This window comes from Heloderma suspectum, chromosome 2 (genome assembly GCF_057233095.1).
Source record: "Heloderma suspectum isolate Gila_16-S chromosome 2, 16-S_ref, whole genome shotgun sequence".
In the NCBI taxonomy this organism is placed as follows: Eukaryota; Metazoa; Chordata; class Lepidosauria; order Squamata; family Helodermatidae; genus Heloderma; species Heloderma suspectum.
In genome coordinates, this window is record NC_139459.1 from 394,427,985 (window position 1) to 394,449,398 (window position 21,414).

General features: G+C 47.6%; 1 protein-coding gene across 1 annotated transcript in view; it reads left to right on the forward strand.

Annotated features, from left to right (window-relative positions):
- LOC146356489 (uncharacterized) overlaps positions 1 to 21,414 on the forward strand; it is a 79,692-nt gene that overhangs the window by 21,816 nt on the left and 36,462 nt on the right. The window contains 8 exon segments of the mRNA XM_084830147.1: positions 1,042 to 1,365; positions 4,251 to 4,371; positions 5,217 to 5,320; positions 5,534 to 5,660; positions 6,238 to 6,330; positions 9,703 to 10,841; positions 18,961 to 19,284; positions 20,173 to 20,293. Of these exon segments, the coding sequence (XP_084686273.1) occupies positions 1,042 to 1,365; positions 4,251 to 4,371; positions 5,217 to 5,320; positions 5,534 to 5,660; positions 6,238 to 6,330; positions 9,703 to 10,841; positions 18,961 to 19,284; positions 20,173 to 20,293 (2,353 nt within the window).

Genomic DNA, 21,414 nt, shown 5'->3' on the forward strand with positions numbered 1-21,414 from the left:
GCGGGGGACAGGAAATGGCTTTGGCAGGCCCCCCCCCTCCTTTCCCCACCAGATCCCTCTCTAGGACTTCACATTCCATTTCTTCAACCATTTTTCACTGGAGCTCAGACGTTCAAATAAGCTGCTAGTTCCTGGGAGGGAGGAAACAGCAAAGCCAACATCAGAGCGCCACCACCCCTTGCAGAGTTTCCTGTAGCTGTCCAGTCCTGAAAGAGTGTGTGTGTGTGTGTGTGTTTAGGTTGCCATGTCCTCCATGAAATCTCTGACTCCCAACCCAGTCTTAGCGAAATCATTCCCAAACCTGTAGAAAAAACGTGGGGGGGAGGGGTCTGCTTGGCATTCTAGGAAAAACCCTCTTAGGGTTAAAGGCAGAGAATCAGCATGCCTAGAAAGACACTGAAAAGCCCACTTCCTCTTCCCTCCCTTCCTCTGCAACCTCCCCCCCCATCCCCCAACCCAAGGGATCAGGTGAACTGTGAATTCAAAGTGCCTTTGGGTGCAAGGGAGCCCCCCAGGCCGGAGGGGAGGGAGGCACCCAGGGAGGGAGAAGCCCGGGCGCTGAATGGAGGCAGCAGAAGGCAGGGAGGCAGCTGCGGATGGGAGGGAAGAGAGAACCTGAGATCCCCCCTCCCCAAAAAAAGAGACCAGGCCTTTCCATCCCATGCATGACACCGACATCTTCGAGTTCCTGTCCTCCGCTCTGCCATGCCAGGGGCGCTGGGTAGCATCTTCTTGGGGACAGAACGCTGTGAGTTTGGAAACAGTGAACCCGGCGTCACATCAATTTACATTTGTAGCATAGGATCAGAAAAGTAAAAGGGTAGATGAATCCAGGGGGGCACCAGAGGGGGGAAGCAGACACAGCAGTTGTGGGCAGAGGGCCTTAGCAAAGCATCTTCCAGTTTGGGGTGTTCCGTACTGGCACAGAGAGGGGCTTGAGACCTTTGCACGACTCCTCCTTGCTGCCTGCCACTTCAGCCTGCTCTTCCTCAAGAAAGCACTGGGCAGCAGATCCAGGAGATCCTTTGAGTCCTGACAAAGGCACAGCTGGAGCAGGGAGGAAAGATGGAAGAGGAAGATGCAGCTGACCCTCAGGAAGGAAAAAGTCCTGGGATCCCTGGGGGGTTCTGGGAAAGGACAGTGCAGAAAATCCTGGTTGGGAGAAACACCAGCTTGGACATACAGCCTCAGTCCTTTAGGAAGTTTTGCTGCTGGGAGGCCGAGGGGCCCCGAGAGGTTTGCAGCCAACTCCATTATCTTTACCATCAGTGGCTGAAGCCAGAAAGACACACGAAAGCTCAAATGCTGGACCTGGTGGTCCTGGAGCAGTTCCTGGCTGTCCTGCCCCCAGAGATGCAGAGCTGGGTGAGAGAATGTCGGCCAGAGACCAGTTCCCAGGCAGTGGCCCTGGCAGAAGGTTTCCTCCTGAGCCAGGAGGAAGAGAAGAAGCAGGAAGAGGACGAGGTAAGAGTCTTCTGTTCTGAGACTGCTCAGGGGCCAGATATTATCCAAAGAAGGGATGTCCCACCTACCCCCACCATGCGGGACAGTGGGCTCGAATGTGTGGATCAGGTGGCTGGGTGACCAGCCAGATGGGCGATTAATAAATTTAATAATAAATAAAAATAAATAAAATCAGGTCCTCCTTCGAGGATCAGAAGGCACTTGAAGGGGGCTGTGAAGTTCTAGGGAAGGGGGGGACCCTTCAATCAGCAGAACAGGATCAGCATTTATATGCACCAAAACCGCTGTACTAGATGATGCCACATAGCAGGAAACAGCTGGGAGGGCGTTTGAGATGCCCTTTTCATTTCATTCATTCCATTTATTACATTTCTATACTGCCCCTGGGCCAAAGCTCTCAGGGTGGTTTACACAGATTAAACCATTGAAATACAATATAATAACAATATCAAACCATTCACATGCAAAGATCTATAACAATTTCCCCAAATCAACAATATAAATCCCAGGAGCCCTTAAATAACCTTATCATATGCTGTCAAATGCCTGGGAGAAGAAGAAATTCTTGACCCAGCACCGGAAAGATGACCATGTTGGCACCAGGTCGACCTCAGTTGAGAGAGCATTCCACAATTGGGGGCTGCCACCGAGAAGGCCCTCTGTCTTGTTGCCATCCTCTGAACCTCCCTCGGAGGAGGCATTCTTAGGAGAGCCTCAGTTGTTGATCATAGAGTCTGGGTAGATTCATATCAGGAGAGGAGATCCATCAGGTTTTGCAGTCTGGCATCGTATGAGGCTTTATAAGCCCAAACCAGTACCTTGGATTGGGCTCAGAAACATACACACAGCCAGTGCAAACAGGCCAGAATCAGTGTTATGTGTTCACACTTTCTGGACTCCATTATCAATCTGGCCACCGCATTTTGCCCAAGCTGCAGCTTCTGAACCATCTTCAAAGGCAGGCCCACCTAGAGTGCATTGCGATAATGTATCTTTGAGGTTATTCCTGTCCAGAACGGGGCATAGCTACACCACCAACCGAAGCTGGTCAGCTGAAAAACCAAGACTGGACTATGCCTTGCTACATGCGTTGGCACTGATGAAATGTTGTGACAGCCTGCCAGGGTTCCCCTTATCACCTGGACCCCCTGGGCAACTCCTTAATTACCTCTTGCCCCTTTAAGAGTACCACCTTCCTTCCTTTACTGTCCCCTTTCCAATCATGTGGGGTTTAGGCTGTAGGTGTGGGGTGATTAACACTCTAGACACAGGCTTTAACCACAACAGTTTACTGGTAAATTAAAGCAAGCAAATCACAACTAAAAGTATTTACACAATAGAGCTGAGTGATACAAAAGGCGCTGAGAGAGAATAAAAGTTGCAAAGTGCAAGTTCCTTTACCCTAGCTGTACTTAGACTTCTCAAGGCTGCATCTTCCTGACTCCCTCTTTTTATACCCTCCTCCCTCAAACCCGAAAGTACCGTTTCAACCCTGAAGAAATTAAGCTTAACTGGGGAAATGAAACTGAAACTCAACCAGGGAAATGAAACTACTCTTCTTAGGGATACCCCCACTGAACAAAAAAAAAAACCCAGGCCTCTAAGCCTGACCTTTTCCTCCTTTGCCTCTGTAGGCCTCAAACCTTCACACAGTCCCATGGTCATCAGGGAAGCCATGAACTCCTGAGCTGCCCCAGACAGGATGCCCTCACCATGAATGTTGGGGTCCCCCAGAACCAACAGTCTGGGGGACCTCAACACCGCACACAAGGCAACCTCCCTCAGCTCAGATAGGGCGGGCCTCGGTGAGCACAGCTGGGAGAAACGGATTCCTCCCTCCTCTTCCCACCACTCAGGTCACGGTTAGGCATGCCAGATTGGTTGCCTTGCCCACTCTTAGATGATAAATGAGGGGGATCTTATTTTGAATGGATGTAGCATTGAAAAGCAGCATCTGCAGACCTGAGGGCAGGCCAATAGGGAAACCAGCAAAACTGTGGAGAGGGGAAGGGCCACAACATAGCTCAGTTGTTAACTGTCTGAGCCGTGTTCCCCATACCTGGCTAGCCTTCCTCCCAATGCCATATTTCCCTCTACCCCTAGCCACTCTAATTGGGCGCCACTCAGTTCCCCCACTTGGCCCCATGTCCTCTCTCTCAGGCACATGATCAGGTCCTAAAATGGAAGCCAACCTCTCCTCCCTCACAAAAGCAACAAGAGCCAGTCAACCTGCTGTTGAAGGGGTGGCCCTTGCATCCCCTGAGGCAGCTCCACCCCCCCCCCAAGGTGACCCCTTTTTGATGTTCCCCCTTTGGGGACTCCACCACCATGGCGCCTGGACCCCATGTAATGTCCTGGCAGATCAAGGCCTTCCCAGGAAATGCACACAGATGGCAATTGGCCTGGGAGAGTGTTACTTTTCCCAGCCCTGGCCAGAGACAGCACCATCACTCACAGCAGAAAAGCCGCAAAAAGCAGTCCAGGGCAGGACCTGAGAGACGGTCATTTGCAGACTGCTCCTGCTGCCTGTCTCTGTTGCTCTAGGCCTGTTGCCTGTCGGGGGTTTTTTTCTAGCCCTCTGCTCATGCCTGGTTCCAGTCCACGGATCCTTCTGTTCTCCCCCAGCAAAGACTGGCTGTGAGCATGTTGCAGGACGTGGGAGGTAGGAAAAGCTTAGAAGGCTACAAGAGCGCTGCGAAACTGAGAAGTGCTTCCCTTGGCCTTTGCTTGTTGCCCCGTCATTTTCCTAATCCCTCTTCCCTGCCGGGGATCCTTGCTCCTCGCAGGTGGCATTCGACAACACGGCCACGGATGTCGCTGAGGGAGAGGACACCCTGTCAGACTCAACACAGAGGCCGCTGTTCTGGGGGATTGTTCCGGAGGGTGATGGAGGTACCACCTCGCTGGGTAAGGATCAGGGAGGCCTATGTCAACACGGCCTCCTCTCTCAAATACACCTGAGGGCTAGCAGCCCTTTGGATGTTTCCCTTGGGCCTGTGTGAGGAGGACCCATTTCTCTCCAGCCTCTCTAACTTATTGTTTCACTTGGGCACCCCTGCGTCTGAGCAGTGAGACATTTCAGGGGTCCCAGCACTTACTCAGAGAGTTCAGTTTCCCATAAAGGAGGTCACTGAAGACTTCTGGCAGTTTTGTCATATAAGGATTATTTACACTGAGGCTAAGGTAAGGGTTCACAGCATTACCACACCCCAACTATCTAGAGGAACCCATAGTGCCATTGAGGTTTCCTTCAGAGAATCAAAAACATCTCTCTCCTCCTCTGCCTTGGATCAAATCCCAGCACAGCCTGACTTCCTACTATACACACAGGACTCACTCTCCCCCTCCCCTGGGCCTAGTAAAACAAAAGAGTTACAGAGCCGGTGAGGGGGAGATTCTGATCTCTTTCTAATCAGAGGAGATGAATTGTAATGGCCCCCTGGAAGGTTATTTAGACTGGCCCCAAACAGACAACACTATTTCAAAAGGAGTTTTGTTTCAATAGATTAAATCTTGATCGGTGCTATAAAGAGCTATAAAGACCTCAACGTAGTCCCAACCAGTACCTTGAAATATTTCCAAAGAGAAAGACTGATTTCTTGTAATTCACCCAGGAAATGTTTGTTTTGGAGGAGGAGGAGGAGAATTATTATTATTATTATTATTATTATTATTATTTCACTCAAGGAACAAATTTCCCATGTGTTGAGAAAGTATAAAATACCTTCCCGCCCTTTTTGTCTTCTTCTTAGGAAATGGAAGGACACTCAGAGAGAGTGAAATGACACCGGGGGTTCCTCCTGGGCCTCGTTCTCTTTGGGGTGGCCAACATACTGTTGCTGTGTGGTCAGACCAGGTAGGGGGAGGTTCATCAATGGTCCCCTGCAAATTTACTTGGGCCTTAAAGGGTCTGTCTCTTTGCTTCAGTCTAAACTGCAGAGTAAAAAGTCTTTGCGTGTTGCTGAGTGGTCCTTGGATCCTGCAGGCGAACCTCTGGCCACCTCACCTTTACTGTCTTCTTTGATAGTTACATCATCTGGTCGCACAAAGTGTTTATCTCTTCTTTCAGGGTTTGGTGACTTTTGAGGAGGTGGCTGTGGATTTCACCGAGGAGGAGTGGGCTCTGCTGGATCCGGCCCAGAGGGGTCTGCACAGGGAAGTCATGGAGGAGAATTTTGGGAATCTGTCTTCTGTAGGTAAGGCTCTCTCTTTCCCTTGGCTGATAGATCTTGGAAGAAGGAATTTGGGCTATTCTTTGTTATATGAATACACTGTGGGGAAGTCACTGAAGACTTCAGTGGCTGGCCCATGTTCCTGAGATACTTAATTATTCCCCAAAAGTCTTACTCACTATTCCAGCTGAAGCCCACAAAGAGATGTACAGAAAACTCTAAGATTAATGGTAAAACATTCATGTCCTCCTCTTTTGAGGTTGCAGCATTTTGGAGTCTCTTCAACCTGGTGGCCTTCTTGTAGCCAACGTAGATGGCATCTTCCCCATAATTGCCGTTTTAGTATGATTTCAAAGCATCGTGGCCAAGCCGCAAATGCGTTCTGTTAGGAGACTGATGCGTCTTCTTCCGAGCAGTAATTGTTGCCTCCCTGTTGCATTCCTACATGGAGGAGCGACAAGATCTTGCCCTCCTTTCTTTGACCTTTTTTGGGGTGCTGGGAATGGGGAAAGGATTCAGACAGACTGGTGTCAAAGCTTGAAATGTTTGTTCTAGGCCAAAGTGCCAGAAGTAATTTATCTGCTTCTCTCTTCTTAAAAAGGGCTTCCAGCACCCAGAACTGACCTAATCTCCCAGCAGAAAAAGGGGGAAGATCCATTTATAGAAAACTCTGAGGAAGGAGAGAGATCAGCAGGTAGGTGCTGCTTTTATGTGATAGGACCCTGTGGCAGGCATATCGGGCTATGCCTTTGGGCAGACGTTTCTTCTGGCCAAGTGTCACCCACTTGAGAGACCTGTCAGAGGAACAGCCAGGGAACACCTGGAAGGGCTTTCTCAATTATGAAAGTGGGAGTTTGTGTCCAAAGCAGGAAGAGTGCTCAGAGCTGAGGGGAAGAGACTGAACGCCCACAATGTCCCTGTTACTTTGAGAGGCTTTAAGGACTGTAGAGGAGGAAGAGGTGGGGGTATTTTCCCCCACGTCCAGGAGAACCAGAGGAGGGAGAGTCCTTGTACCAATTAATCCATTCTCATCTGTTGCTTTCATGAGGGGGACAGAGAGATGGGGAAGGTGCAATGAACTTCATTTGAAGGGAGGGGAGAAAGAACACATGAATCTCCCTGAGTCAGCCTGACTGTGCCTTAAGAGCTTTGGGGAGGGGGTGGGGTGTCCTCTCCAAGTAAGTACCCATGGTCCGTTATTTATTTTATTTTATTTATTTACAATATTCATATACCACTCCACACCAGAAGATTTCAGAGCGGTGAACGACAAAGATAAAAGAATAAAATGCCATGTTAAAACAATTAAAGCATTTTCAAAGAAACCAATTCTGAATTTAATAAACGGCGGCTGGTCACTCAAGGAAGCCAGTGTGGTGTAGTGGCTAGAGTGTTGGACCGGGAGCCAGAAGATCTGGGTTCTAGTCCCTACTTGGCCATCTAAGCTCACAGGGTGACTTTGGGCCAGTCACAGACTCTCAGCCCAACCTACCTCACAGGGTTGTTGTCGTAAGGCTAAAATGGAGAGGAGGAGGATTATGTATGCTGCCTTGGGTTCCTCAAAGAGGAAAAAAGGCAGGATATAAATGTAATAAATAAATAAAAAGGAAGGCCTCTCAAAATAATAATGTCTTCAGGAGATGCTGGAAGCAACACAACGTTGGTACCTGCCTGATCTCTGAAGGCAGGGAGTTCCACGGGAAGGGGGGCAGCACGCTGAAGGCTCTTTTTCTGGTGGGCTCCAGCTGGGCCATGGGTCCATGTGGAACCACCAGGAGCAAGCCCTCTGATGACCTCAGCGACTGGGCAGGTTGGTAAAGGAGAAGGCTGTCAGGGTGGACACTGAGCCCACAGAATCCCAGAGTAGTTCTGATTCGGAGGAAGAGCAGTCGCTCCTGGGAGGGGAGCGCGCTCCTTTTCCCAGGGCCAACAGCTGACGGAGATTCCTCCCACCAACATTCCTTGCTTAGATAGCAGTCCAGGGAGTACCGGAGCGCAGATAGCAGACTTGGTGGACGCGCGACGCAGACGCAGAGAGCGGCGCCAGATGGAGGGCGCGGAAAGGAGGCGTAGTGCCCGGTTGGCGCACAAACAACGGCTGCGCCCAGAGGATCCAAGGGAAAAGGGGAGGGACGCTCCCTAGTCCTTAAGTTCAGGGGTCTGCCAGTGATTCCCTTTCAAATGGGGACCAACTGTTCCAACTTAGGGCATTGGTACTGTGCTGCTCAAATCTAGTTGCAAACGGTAGAGTTGTTAAGTTGTAAAAGAAGAATAAAGCTTTGAAAGGAATCCCTTTGTCTGTGTCTGGACTTGGCTACTGGATTAGACTGAGAGAGGCCTCCAAGGAGCCCTTGACAAAGGCGCTCTCTCAGGAATCCTGGTCCCAAGTTGTTTAGGGCTTTGTACACTAGTGTATCTTCATACCTTAAACCTGGCCCGGTAGTGAACAGGGAGCCAGTGCAGTTCCCTCAGCAAAGGAGTTGCAGGTTGGAAAGGGGCAGCTCCTGACAGCAGCTGAGCTGCTGTGTTGTGGACAAGCTCCAGCTTCCAGAGCAGCCTTAAGGCAGCCCCGCATTGAGCGCATCGCAGCAATCCAGCCTGGAGGTTATTAGCACCTGCACCACCATGGCAAGCTATCCCTGTCAAGGAGAGGCTGTAGCTGCGAACCAGCCAAAGCTGGTGAAAGGCACTCCAAGCCGCCGTGGCCACTTGGGCCTCCAGCGACAATGATGGATCTAGGAGTACCCCCAGACCACGATTACGTGATGACAAGGGAGAAGAGTCTTCTCTGTTGTGGCACCCTGATTGTGGAACACTACCCCTATGGAGGTGCCGTAGATGATGTACTTTGGGGTGTTTGTTGGCCCAGGAACTCTAAATTGATTTAGGAAGCCAGACGTTAGAGTTGCTTCTTTCCATTTCTATGCTGCCTTTTTCGTTCGAGTTTGTTGTGGTTTCATGAGGATTTTAAACTATTTTACATTTTGTAAACCATTCTGGTGTCATAAAGTGAAGGGTGGTATAATAAATATTTTTCAGAAAATAAATATTCTACTGAATGTCCTGTTGGGAACGGGACAATCTGTTTGCTTAATTGGAGTCCTGGTATTGGGGTTTAGTTCAATGAAGTCCTAATATGATCTCTGAGAGCGTGAGGCATGTTTGTTTATAGGCCCCAACCCCAATATGTTTTGACTTTTGGAAACTCTCAAACCCTATGTTGATGGCCCCTCTGCTACACTTAAGGAAGACCATTTTGATATCTCTACATTTAGTACTTTTTATACTGGCACGTGTATGGACTCTGGCTGTATTTCCTGCACTTTGCACTTTTGAGGAACTGGCTGCTGATTATATTATGTATAAAATGACTGATCCTATCTAACTCTGGCTTAGGTATTTTAACAATGGGAACACCCCCTTTTCCCATCTCTAGGCTCCATTTCTGAGTGCAGAGATGTAGCCAGAACTGTTGACTACAAGGGGGAGGGGGAGGGGAGCACGGTTTCTGGGCTCTGAGGTTGGAGCCCTGTTTCCGATCTTGGAGCCCAGAAACTAAACAATCCTATGTCCTCCAGAAGCTGTCTAGGGGCCATCAGATTTGTCTCTCAGTCATTCTTGAAGCAGACCCACTGAAATCAGTGTGACAAGTTAAGGCTCCATTGACTGGGCCTATACTCCATTGGTTGGTCTACACTTCATTAATTGGGTCTACACTCCACTGGTTGGATCTATGCTCAAAGTTAAGACTCCATTTATTGGTCTATGCTCCAAGTTAAGGCTCCATTGATTGGGTCGATACTCCATTGATTGGGTCAACACTCCAAGTTAAGGCTCCATTGATTGGTCTATGCTCCATTGATTGTGTCTGCGCTCCAAGTTAAGGCTCCATTGATTGGGTCTACGCTGAGCATGACTAAGTTTTTATCCAGCCCATTTGGTTTTAATGACTGATACTTTTTGGTTTGTAATGAATTTAACATGTTAATATGTTAGTATACTTTACATGAATTGTTTGTTGTGATTGCTATGTTAAGTCTTTTGATTTTTCTTTTGATACCATCAGATGATGGGAGAGAGAGCAATAAAGAGGGGAAACAACAGAGAATGAAAACTGAAGAAAAACAGAAGGGGGAAAACAAATCCATTGCTTTTGAAGGGGATGAATTCCTTGAAATTCCAATACTAGAAAAATGTTGTGAAGAAAGCAATAGAAATATACACACCAAGGAAAAATGTTTGAAATGCTCTGAGTTTGGAGAGAGTTTCCATCAGCTGATAAACCTTACTAATCCTCAAAGAAATCACACAGAAGATAAAGCATATACATGCCTGGAGTGTGGAAAGAAATTTAGTCGCAGCTCAGACCTTAACTTGCATCAAAGATTCCACACAGGAGAGTATCCTTGTAAATGTCTGGTGTGTGGAAAGAGCTTCCGCCAAAGTCAGTATCTTAAATTGCATCTAATAATCCACACAGGGGAGAAGCCCTATAAATGTTCAGAGTGTGGAAAACAATTCAGTCGGAGATCACACCTTGGCTCCCATGAGAGGATCCACAAAGGTGAGAAGCCCTATAAATGCTCTGTATGCGGGAAGAGCTTTCATCGCAACACACACCTTAACATACATCAAAGAATCCACACGGGACAGAAGTCCTACAAATGCACAGAGTGCGGAGAGAGTTTAATTGATAGCAGAAGCCTAAAATCACACAAAATAATGCACACAGGGGAGAAGCCCTATAAATGCTCAGAGTGTGGTAAGGGTTTCATTCATAGTCAAAGCCTTGCCTTCCATCAAAAAACCCACACAGGGGAGAAGCCCCATAAATGTCCAGATTGTGGGAAAAGCTTCATCCGGAAGTCAGTCCTTAAAACACACCAACGAATTCACACAGGGGAGAGGCCTTACAAATGTTTGGAGTGTGGGAAAAGCTTCAGCCAGAGCATAAGTCTTGTTGTACATCAAAGAAACCACACAGGGGAGAAGCCTTATACATGTTTGACATGTGGAAAAAGCTTCAGCCAAAGGTCAAACTTTAAAACTCATGAAAGAATTCACACAAGGGAGAAGAAGCCCTATAAATGCTCAGAGTGTGGGAAGAGTTTCAGTGATAGGAGGAGCCTAAAATTACATCAAAGTGTATGCAAGGAAGCATATAACTGCTCAAGAGTTTGTAATGAGCTTCCAACTCACATCAGAGTAAACACACGGGACAAGCCCTGTTCAAGAAACAAAACAACCCATTTGGTATAACATGTTGTTTTAAGAGCTTTCCATGTTCGCTTAAGCACCAACGTGCCAGGAAGGTACAGCTATCAAGGGCTGCACCCTTAAGAGATGCATTATTTGGTAGTATATATATTGTGGTTAGTTCCAGCTTCAGCACTGTCTTAAAGCTGGATGGCTGTCAGTGGGAAAGTGGACCAAAGTCCTAGATTTGTCTGCACACTGCAACAGAGAGATGGAGTCTATGCAACTGAAGGTATCATGGAAAAGAAGCCACCAGTCCATGTTACAAGTACCCAACCATCAACCAATACAATCCAGATAGAATGATCCAGTTGGAAGGGATCTTGAAGGTCATAGAATCATAGAATAGTAGGGTTGGAAGGGACCTATAAGACCAGTGCAGGAATCCAAGTCAAAGCATCCCTGACAGATGGCTGTCCAGCTTCATCTTGAATGCCTCCAGTGTGGGAGAGCCCACCACCTCCCTAGGTAATTGGCTCCATTGTCATACTGCTCTAACAGTCAGGAAGTTTTTCCTGATGTTCAGCCGGAATCTGGCTTCCTGTCACTTGAGCCCATTATTCCGTGTCCTGCACTCTGGGACAGGACCGAGAAGAGATCCTGGCCTTCCTCTCTGGGACAGCCTTTCAAGTCCGTGAAGAACGCTATCCTATCTCCCCTCAGTCTTCTCTTCTCAAGGCTAAACATGCCCAGTTCCTTCAGTCTCTCCTCATAGGGCTTTGTTTCCAGTCCCCTGATCATCTTCGTTGCCTTCCTCTGAACCCTCTCCAGTTTGTCTGCATCCTTCTTCAAATGTGGCGCCCAGAACTGGACACAGTACTCAAGATGAGGCCTAACCAGTGCTGAGTAGAGGGGAACTATTACTTCACATGATTTGGAAGCTATACTTCTATTAATGCAGCCCAAAAGAGCATTTGCCTTTTTTGCAGCCACATCACATGGTTGGCTCATATTCAGCTTGTGATCGACAACAATTCCAAGATCCTTCTCGCTTGTAGTGTTGTTGAGCCACATATCCCCCATCTTGTAACTGTGCATTTGGTTTCTTTTTCCTAGGTGCAGAACCTGGCATTTATCCCTATTAAATGTCATTCTGTTGTTTTCTGCCCAGCACTCCAGCCTATCAAAATCGCTTTGAATTCTGTTTCTGTCTTCTGTTCTGTTTCTGTCTTCTGTTCTGCCACCTAGCCCTACCCCCAGCTCAGTGCAGAACAAGCCACAGGTGAAGCATTTCTCCTTACTCTTCCTGTACATCTGCCACACAGACTTTTGGCAGTGGCGGCTGGTGGCTTGGATTTGGGTGGGGCTGTAAATCCACTCTGGGTTTCAGTCAGAATCAGCCAGAACTCTAAAGGAGCTACCCAAAGTGCTGAACCCATTTTGGGAACAATGTTCACCAGTTTGGATAGCTGCTTTGGAGTTCTATCTGGTTCTGACTAAAACCCAGAATGGAGTCACAGCCCCACCCCCCAAATCCGAGCCACCAGGTGCTGCTGGCTTTTGGATGGGTTTGTAATCCAGAAACAAAAATCCTGTATAGGTTAGTATTTCCTCATACTGCAGAATAAGCAAAAAAAAAATAAAAAATGAAAGACTGATAGACACTTTAAAGTACTTCTTGATTTATTTATTTATTTATTTATTTACATTTCTAGACCACCCCATAGCCAAAGCTCTCTGGGCAGTTTACAGAAGTTAAAGCATTAAAATACAATATACAAAGTTTAAAAGCTATTTACATGGAAGCATAGGGACAATATATACAAACAACATATAACTAAAACCAAATTTGGACTAAAAACAATTGAACAACAAAATAATCCGCAATAAAACAAGACAGCATAAAACAACACAGCTTAAAAACAGTATACAAGAGTCAGCAAAAGGAACAAGATTTCTCAAAAGGGCAGGCCTGCTGGAATAACAGAGTCTTTAATTCCAGCTTTAAAACCTTCAAAGAGTTCAGCAGGTGCATTTCAGCCAGCATGTCATTCTAGATTTCATGACACCGGAAGGATTCAGACTTTGGATTTCATAGGTTATTGAACTGCATCATATAACGATATTCAAAGTTAATTGAACATCAGCCATATAGAAGGACTGCTGTTAGGGCAGGACAGCTCTCCATAATACTAGAGTATTAGTTTGTGTCTTTGGCCAGTTAGTAAAAATTATTTCCATTCAGGTAAACTCTCCCTAAACTCTCACTGTAATCTTGATGTCCATCATAAAGTCACGCTCGTGGGGCAGGGGGATGCTTGAGAGGAAGGGGCCACAGATCTTGGAGAGGAACAAATTCGCAGACAAAGTATGAGAAATGAACCAGCAGTACATAAAAAAATAGTTTTCTATTCTTTACTACTTGTCTGCTCCTTAAAAACAAATAATCATGCTTGGGGGATCAGAAGCTGGCAAGGAAGTTACACTGTCTGATCTGAAAACCTACTAAACAAAGTGTTCTGGTGACTCATTTAGGAAGAAATTCCATTCTGCACATATTCAAAAGTTTAGGGGGGGGGGGAAATCACGGGTTGCATATTACAGAGCTGGGCCCTGGCACAGAAGACGATTTCTACAATGCTGCTCCAAATCTGGAGCACATAATGGGACACATCACGTTACCCCCATGCATGATGTTGTTTCAGCAGTCATACAACAATAGTCCTTGTCCCATCCATTCTCTCACTTGCAGTGCACTCTTGTACATGCCTACTCAGGAGCAAGACCCATTGAGTTTCGTGTAGCTTGTTCTTTTGTAAGTGAGCATTGTACTGCATCTGCAGTTGGCTAAAAGGAAAGATGTTGGCTGAAAGGAAAGAGGGCCTTCTCTGTGGTGGCCCCCACTCTGTGGAACTCCTTCCCTAGGGAACTCTGCCATGCCCCCTCTTTAATGAGCTTCCGCCACGCATTGAAAATTTGGTTGTTCAGGCAGGCATTTGGGGTGGCTTAGGGTAGTTTTAGAATATGATGTTTTAATGTTTAATTTTATTATTTTAGTTTGTTTGTACTGTTGTATATCGCCCAGAGTGGCCGGGTGACTGGCCAGGTGGGCGATTAAGAAAATAAATAAATAAATAAATAAATAAATGTATGTTTTGAAATGCTTTCCTTGTAGCAAGGGGTTGGACTAGATAACCTTCATGTTGCCTTCCAGCTCTTATTATTCTATATGAATTGAATTGGTTGCCAGTTGGGTACTTTGAACGTGGAAGGGTAGCTTCAGTTGCATAGACTCCATGTGTGTTTTCTAATGAACAGACAAATCCGGGACTTCACTCTGCCGCTGAGAGCCCTCTAGCTCCAAGGTCATGGGGAGGCTTTAACTAATCACAGCATAGGAGATCATACCATAAGCATATTGCCTAAACAAGGTGTCTGTAAAGGGTGTGGCCCTTAACTGCTGTAACTGCCTGGTGTTTTGGAGCAGTAGCAAATATGGAAACCCCGTAACGCATGTTAAAAGTTTTTTTGTTTATTGAATTTCATTATGTTTCTAGAAGGCCGTGTCTCCAGTGCTCTGATCAGACAAACGTGACACTGGACATGTGAAGCTCATTGGAAAAAGAAAGGAATCATGACACAAACAGTATCAGACCCCATTTAGCAGGCTCCGAGTTCACATATAACTTATCTTATGCCTGTCAAGTGGCTAATTTATTAAGTGGAAAATAAAGAGTCCAAAATATATCTCTGTGTGTGTGTGTGTATTGTATGTGTGTGTGTGTGTGTGTGTGTGAGTGCTAGTGCTAAGTCTTCTAAGGATCCTGTGATAAAGTGCATGAGGAGAGCAGGAAGGACATTCTTGATGTAAGCCTTACTCAGAAGTAAGTCCTTTGCCTTTGGCAGATTACTCAGAAGTAAGCCCTACTGACAGTGGCGGACAAGTTCCCAGAGCCATCTCCCATCCCATGTTTTCTTGCTCTAGTGTAAGTTGGATATTGTTTAATTGGACTTAATTGCAGCCTCCATCTGGAATGCACATCCTTTATTATAAATTGCAGGAAGGGGTTCCAATAATAAAAGTATTATCCTGCTGTTATGTTTTTGATTTGTTCTAATTAGCAAACATAGTTACCTACATGCATTGTTTGTTTGAGCTAAAACAGTAATAATAGTAAGTGTGCACCTTGAAATGGAATCGTGTTTACCATTAGATAAGTATCTATAATCCCATATATCATATATATTGACTTGTAAGAAAGCAGATTCAAATACCTTGGGGAGAAATTTCTTTTTCAAAAACCAGGGAAATTCAATGATAAAACCCCCTGCTGGATTAAGACCAGATTTAAGGCTACCTCAGGTTGGCTCAAGCTACACAAAGCCAGGAAACTGGAAGCTCAGGTTGATGCCTTAACTGACATCAGTTAAAATCAGTCATGGTGTTGTACAATGTCACAAATTGTGCTGGCTTACAACTTCCCCTCCACGCACCCACACTTTTCCTGGGGCTTTCAGGCCCATATACAGATGGGGAGGATGGAGTGCCTGGGACCAGCAAAGATGCCCCACATTGTCCCAGTCCTGTATGCAAGTTGGAAGCAAGCACTTTAAGGGGTTGAGGGGATTTGGAGATTGAAGACACAGTTTCTTTACCCAGGAGTAACTTATTGAGAAGTTAAACTGTGGAACTCCCTACCACAGGAAGTAGTGATGGCCACCAACTTGGATGGCTTTAAAAGGGGGTTGGACAAATTCCTGGAGGAAAAGGCTATCAAGGGCTACTAGTCTTGATGGCTATGTGCTACCTCTCGTACCAGAGGCAGTGAGCCTATGTACACCAGTTGCTGGGGAACATGGGTGGGAGGGTGCTGTTGTGCTCATGCTCTGCTTGTGAGTTCCTGGTTGACAGCTGGTTGGCCACTGTGTGAATAGAATGCTGGACTAGATGGACCCTTGGTGTGATCCCGCAGGGCTCTTCTTATGTTCTTAATTAAATCAGACACTCAAAAGATCAGATCATGGCGATAGGCATTTTCTAGGGTCAAATCTCATTGATACAGAGTCCCAGTTCTAATTATTAAGGCAGACACATTGAAAGCAATGGTTCAGTGTCATTGCCTAGTAGGGGTCGGGGAGAAGAAGAATGGGTGTGGGGCTGCCAGGGGAAGGGAAGGAGGCTAGTGGCTGAATTTGTGAGCAAAGGGAGGCAGCAATCACGTTTCCTATCCCTGAATATGTCTGGGGAAGAATTAGGAAAAGGAGCAGGGAAAAGTTGACTGAGTTCTCCAGCAGGGTGGGAATAATGAAGGAAGTGAAGAGAGGGGGGATCTGGTGAGAGAATGGACTTGCTGGGAAGAAGTTAGTAAGGGGTTTGTTACCTCTCCGTATCTGCGCAGTCTGGGGTGTGATAACCTTGGAGACAGTGGGGTGCTCCTGCAGCAACAAAGAGAGGGGAAGGGGAAGGGGGATTCACAAGATCCTTCTAGTGAGAGAGAGAGAGAGAGAGAGAGAGAGACTTCTTTGGGTCAAACAGTCCTAACTATTGGGCTGTCCAAAAGACAGTTATAGCCCCCCAAACTTGAGTTTCATTATTAAAACTCCAACAACGGCCAGCATCCTGTCTCTGCTGACTCATTGAAACCACAGTGTGCACTAGTTAGCAGCCCAACTAATCATCTTTCCTTCCCCTGAGCTCAAATGAGCTGGTAAATATTTATTAATTTATTTATAACTTTCTTGGCCACCTTTCAGAGCAGAAGCCCTCCCAAAGCAGGTGATAGCAATTAAATATATAAAAATATGTCCCCCCCCAAAGAAATTACACAAAATAACCCCACATTAATACTAATTCAAAATCCCTCCCCAATCCCCCCCCCCCAGCTCAAAACAGTTTCTGGATTCTTCTTCACCCTTTATTTTCTGTTTCTGTTCCAGGATAATATATTAATTCATCCTGTTTCATTTCACCGAGGTTGTTCCATTTGACTCTTTTTTCATACAGTCTATATATTTTTGCCAGTCCTTCCTGACAGTGTCCCTTTTCTTTATTCCTCTGTAGACTCTTAGTTTCTGTGTCAACTCTTCATTTATTGCAGTGTCCCAGATTTTCTTTTTCCACATAGATAGTGCAGCATCTGGGCAGTCTTCCAGTTACTTGCAATTAAGTGCCTTGCAATGAATTAATCAATTAATACAATACATAAAAACAGTGAAAAGTGATACAAACATAAACACAATAACAACAATAAAAGCCAACAATAAGATAAGGAACAATGATAACAACAGTAACAGCACCTACAGCAGTCGTGTCAAGAGAAGGCTATGGTAGAGTAATATGTTTTCAAGGCCTTCTTAAAAGCCTGGAAGGACAGAGCATGGCGGACCTCTGATGGCAACTTGTTCCAAAGGTGTGGGGCCACTGCAGAGAAGGCCCTCTCCCATGTGCACAACTGCTGAGTAGATTTTCCAAGTGACTTTCCAGGGCTGACATTTTGGAGCCTGAATATAAACTGAAAATAGAATCAAATGAGGGTAAGCAGTCAAGGGATCAAGTCAGAACTCTAAAGGAGCTATCCAATGTGCGGAACCCATTGCAGCTTCAGGTTGGGCTCAGCACCTTGGATAGAGTTCTGACTGGATCCGACTGACGCCCAGAGCGGATTCACCATCCCACCGATATCACAGTCACCAGCCTCCACTGCTTAGAAGTGACTTGGGCTTCAAGGAAGGGGCAGGCAAGACAAGAAATGGTTTGACAGGTCACACTCACCCCTCCCCACCAGATGCCTCTCTAGGACATCCCGTTCCGTCTCTTCAACCATTTTTCACTGGATCTCAAATGTTCAAATAAGCCGGAGGTTCCTGGGAGGGAAGAAACAGTTAAGTCAACATAAAAGGAAGTATTTCTTCACACACTGCAGAGTTAAACTATGGAACTCACTACTGCAGGATGTAGCGATGGCCACCCATCTGGATGGCTTTAAAAGAGGGTTGGACAAATTCCTGGAGGAGAAGGCTATCAATGGCTACTAGTCCCGATGGCTATGTGCTACCTCCCATAACAGAGGCAGTGAGCCTATGTGCACCAGTTGCTGGGGAACATGGGTGGGAGGGAGCTGTTGTGCTCATGCCCTGCTTGTGGGTTCCTGGTCAACAGCTGGTTGGCCACTGTGTGAACAGAATGCTGGACTAGATGGACCCTTGGTCTGATCCAGCAGGGCTCTTACATTCTTATGTTCTTAACATCAGAGTACCACCACCCCTTGCAGTTTCCTGTAGCTGTCCAGTCCTGAAAGAGTGTGTGTGTGTGTGTGTGTTTAGGTTGCCATGTCGTCCATGAAATCTCTGACTCCCAACCCAGTCTTAGCGAAATCATTCCCAAACCTGTAGAAAAAACGTGGGGGGGAGGGGTCTGCTTGGCATTCTAGGAAAAACCCTCTTAGGGTTAAAGGCAGAGAATCAGCATGCCTAGAAAGACACTGAAAAGCCCACTTCCTCTTCCCTCCCTTCCTCTGCAACCTCCCCCCCCCCATCCCCCAACCCAAGGGATCAGGTGAACTGTGAATTCAAAGTGCCTTTGGGTGCAAGGGAGCCCCCCAGGCCGGAGGGGAGGGAGGCACCCAGGGAGGGAGAAGCCCGGGTGCTGAATGGAGGCAGCAGAAGGCAGGGAGGCAGCTGCGGATGGGAGGGAAGAGAGAACCTGAGATCCCCCCTCCCCAAAAAAAGAGACCAGGCCTTTCCATCCCATGCATGACACCGACATCTTCGAGTTCCTGTCCTCCGCTTTGCCATGCCAGGGGCGCTGGGTAGCATCTTCTTGGGGACAGAACGCTGTGAGTTTGGAAACAGTGAACCCGGCGTCACATCAATTTACATTTGTAGCATAGGATCAAAAAAGTAAAAGGGTAGATGAATCCAGGGGGGCACCAGAGGGGGGAAGCAGACACAGCGGTTGTGGGCGGAGGGCCTTAGCAAAGCATCTTCCGGTTTGGGGTGTTCCGTACTGGCACAGAGAGGGGCTTGAGACCTTTGCACGACTCCTCCTTGCTGCCTGCCACTTCAGCCTGCCCTTCCTCAAGAAAGCGCTGGGCAGCAGATCCAGGAGATCCTTTGAGTCCTGACAAAGGCACAGCTGGAGCAGGGAGGAAAGATGGAAGAGGAAGATGCAGCTGACCCTCAGGAAGGAAAAAGTCCTGGGATCCCTGGGGGGTTCTGGGAAAGGACAGTGCAGAAAATCCTGGTTGGGAGAAACACCAGCTTGGACATACAGCCTCAGTCCTTTAGGAAGTTTTGCTGCTGGGAGGCCGAGGGGCCCCGAGAGGTTTGCAGCCAACTCCACTATCTTTACCATCAGTGGCTGAAGCCAGAAAGACACACGAAAACTCAAATGCTGGACCTGGTGGTCCTGGAGCAGTTCCTGGCTGTCCTGCCCCCAGAGATGCAGAGCTGGGTGAGAGAATGTCGGCCAGAGACCAGTTCCCAGGCAGTGGCCCTAGCAGAAGGTTTCCTCCTGAGCCAGGAGGAAGAGAAGAAGCAGGAAGAGGACGAGGTAAGAGTCTTCTGTTCTGAGACTGCTCAGGGGCCAGATATCATCCAAAGAAGGGATGTCCCACCTACCCCCACCATGTGGGACAGTGGGTTTGAAAGTGTGGATCATGTCCTCCTTCGAGGATCAGAAGGCACTTGAAGGGGGCTGTGAAGTTCTAATTGCCCCCCATTTCCCCAACTTGGCCCAATTCGGGGCACATAATCCTGTCTTAAAAGGGAAACCAACCTCCCTCCTTCACAAAAGCCTGCTGTTGAAGGGGTGGCCCTTGCATCCCCTGAGGCATCTCCACCCCCCCCCCAAGGTGACGCCTTTTTGATGTTCCCCCTTTGGGGACTCCACCACCATGGCGCCTGGACCCCACGTAATGTCCTGGCAGATCAAGGCCTTCCCAGGAAATGCACACAGATGGCAATTGGCCTGGGAGAGTGTTACTTTTCCCAGCCCTGGCCAGAGACAGCACCATCACTCACAGCAGAAAAGCCGCAGGGCAGGACCTGAGAGACGGTCATTTGCAGACTGCTCCTGCTGCCTGTCTCTGTTGCTCTAGGCCTGTTGCCTGTCGGGGGTTTTTTTCTAGCCCTCTGCTCATGCCTGGTTCCAGTCCACGGATCCTTCTGTTCTCCCCCGGCAAAGACTGGCTGTGAGCATGTTGCAGGACGTGGGAGGTAGGAAAAGCTTAGAAGGCTACAAGAGCGCTGCGAAACTGAGAAGTGCTTCCCTTGGCCTTTGCTTGTTGCCCCGTCATTTTCCTAATCCCTCTTCCCTGCCGGGGATCCTTGCTCCTCGCAGGTGGCATTCGACAACACGGCCACGGATGTCGCTGAGGGAGAGGACACCCTGTCAGACTCAACACAGAGGCCGCTGTTCTGGGGGATTGTTCCGGAGGGTGATGGAGGTGCCACCTCGCTGGGTAAGGATCAGGGAGGCCTATGTCAACACGGCCTCCTCTCTCAAATACGCCTGAGGGCTAGCAGCCCCTTGGATGTTTCCCTTGGGCCTGTGTGAGGAGGACCCATTTCTCTCCAGCCTCTCTAACCTGTTGTTTCACTTGGGCACCCCACGTCTGAGCAGTGAGACATTTCAGGGGTCCCAGTACTTACTCAGAGTTCAGTTTCCCATAAAAGAGGTCACTGAAGACTTCTGGCAGTTTTGTCATATAAGGATTATTTACACTGAGGTTAAGATGACAGGTCGCAACAATATTACTGTCTCAGCTGTCCAGGGGAACCCAAGGTGTCTGGGTGGTGGTGGGGAGAGACTGATCTCTTTGTAGTCAGTGGCACTGAGTTTTACTTAACCAGGAGGATAATTTAGACTGGCCCCAAACAGACAACACTATTCAAACAGGAGTTTTGTTTCAAAAGATTAAGTCTTTATAGGTTGTATAAAGACCTATGAAGAGCTCAAGGTACTCGATAGCGGTATAAATATACCCAAAGAAAAAGATTAATTTTGTGTAATCCACCCATCAGCATCATATATATATGTGTGTGTGTGTGTGAGAGAGAGAGAGAGATTCAAAGTTAGAATCATAGAATGGTAGGGCAGGAAGGGGCCTATTGTAGGCTCCTTCCAACCCTACTATTCTGTGAAGACCATTGAGTGCAACCCCCTGCTCGATGCAGGAATCCAAGTCACAGCATCCCTGACAGATGGCTGTCCAGCCTCGTCTTGAATGCCTCCAGGACCTCTTTCACCCATATCAGCCTGCCCATGCTTTAAGATCAGAAAGAGAGGATCTTCTCATCTGCCCACCCGTGAGAGCAGTCAGGTGGGTGATCACATGTGAGAGGGCCTTCTCTACATAGAATCATGGAATGGTAGGGTTGGAAGGGGCCTACAAGAGCATCGAGTCCAACCCCCTGCTTAGTGCAAGAATCCAAGTCAGAGCATCCCTGACAGATGGCTGTCCAGCCTCCTCTTGAATGCCTCCAGCGTGGGAGAGCCCACCACCTCCCTGGGTCATGGGTTCCATTGTCGTATTGCTCTAACAGTCAGGAAGTTTTTCCTGATGTTCAGCCGGAATCTGGC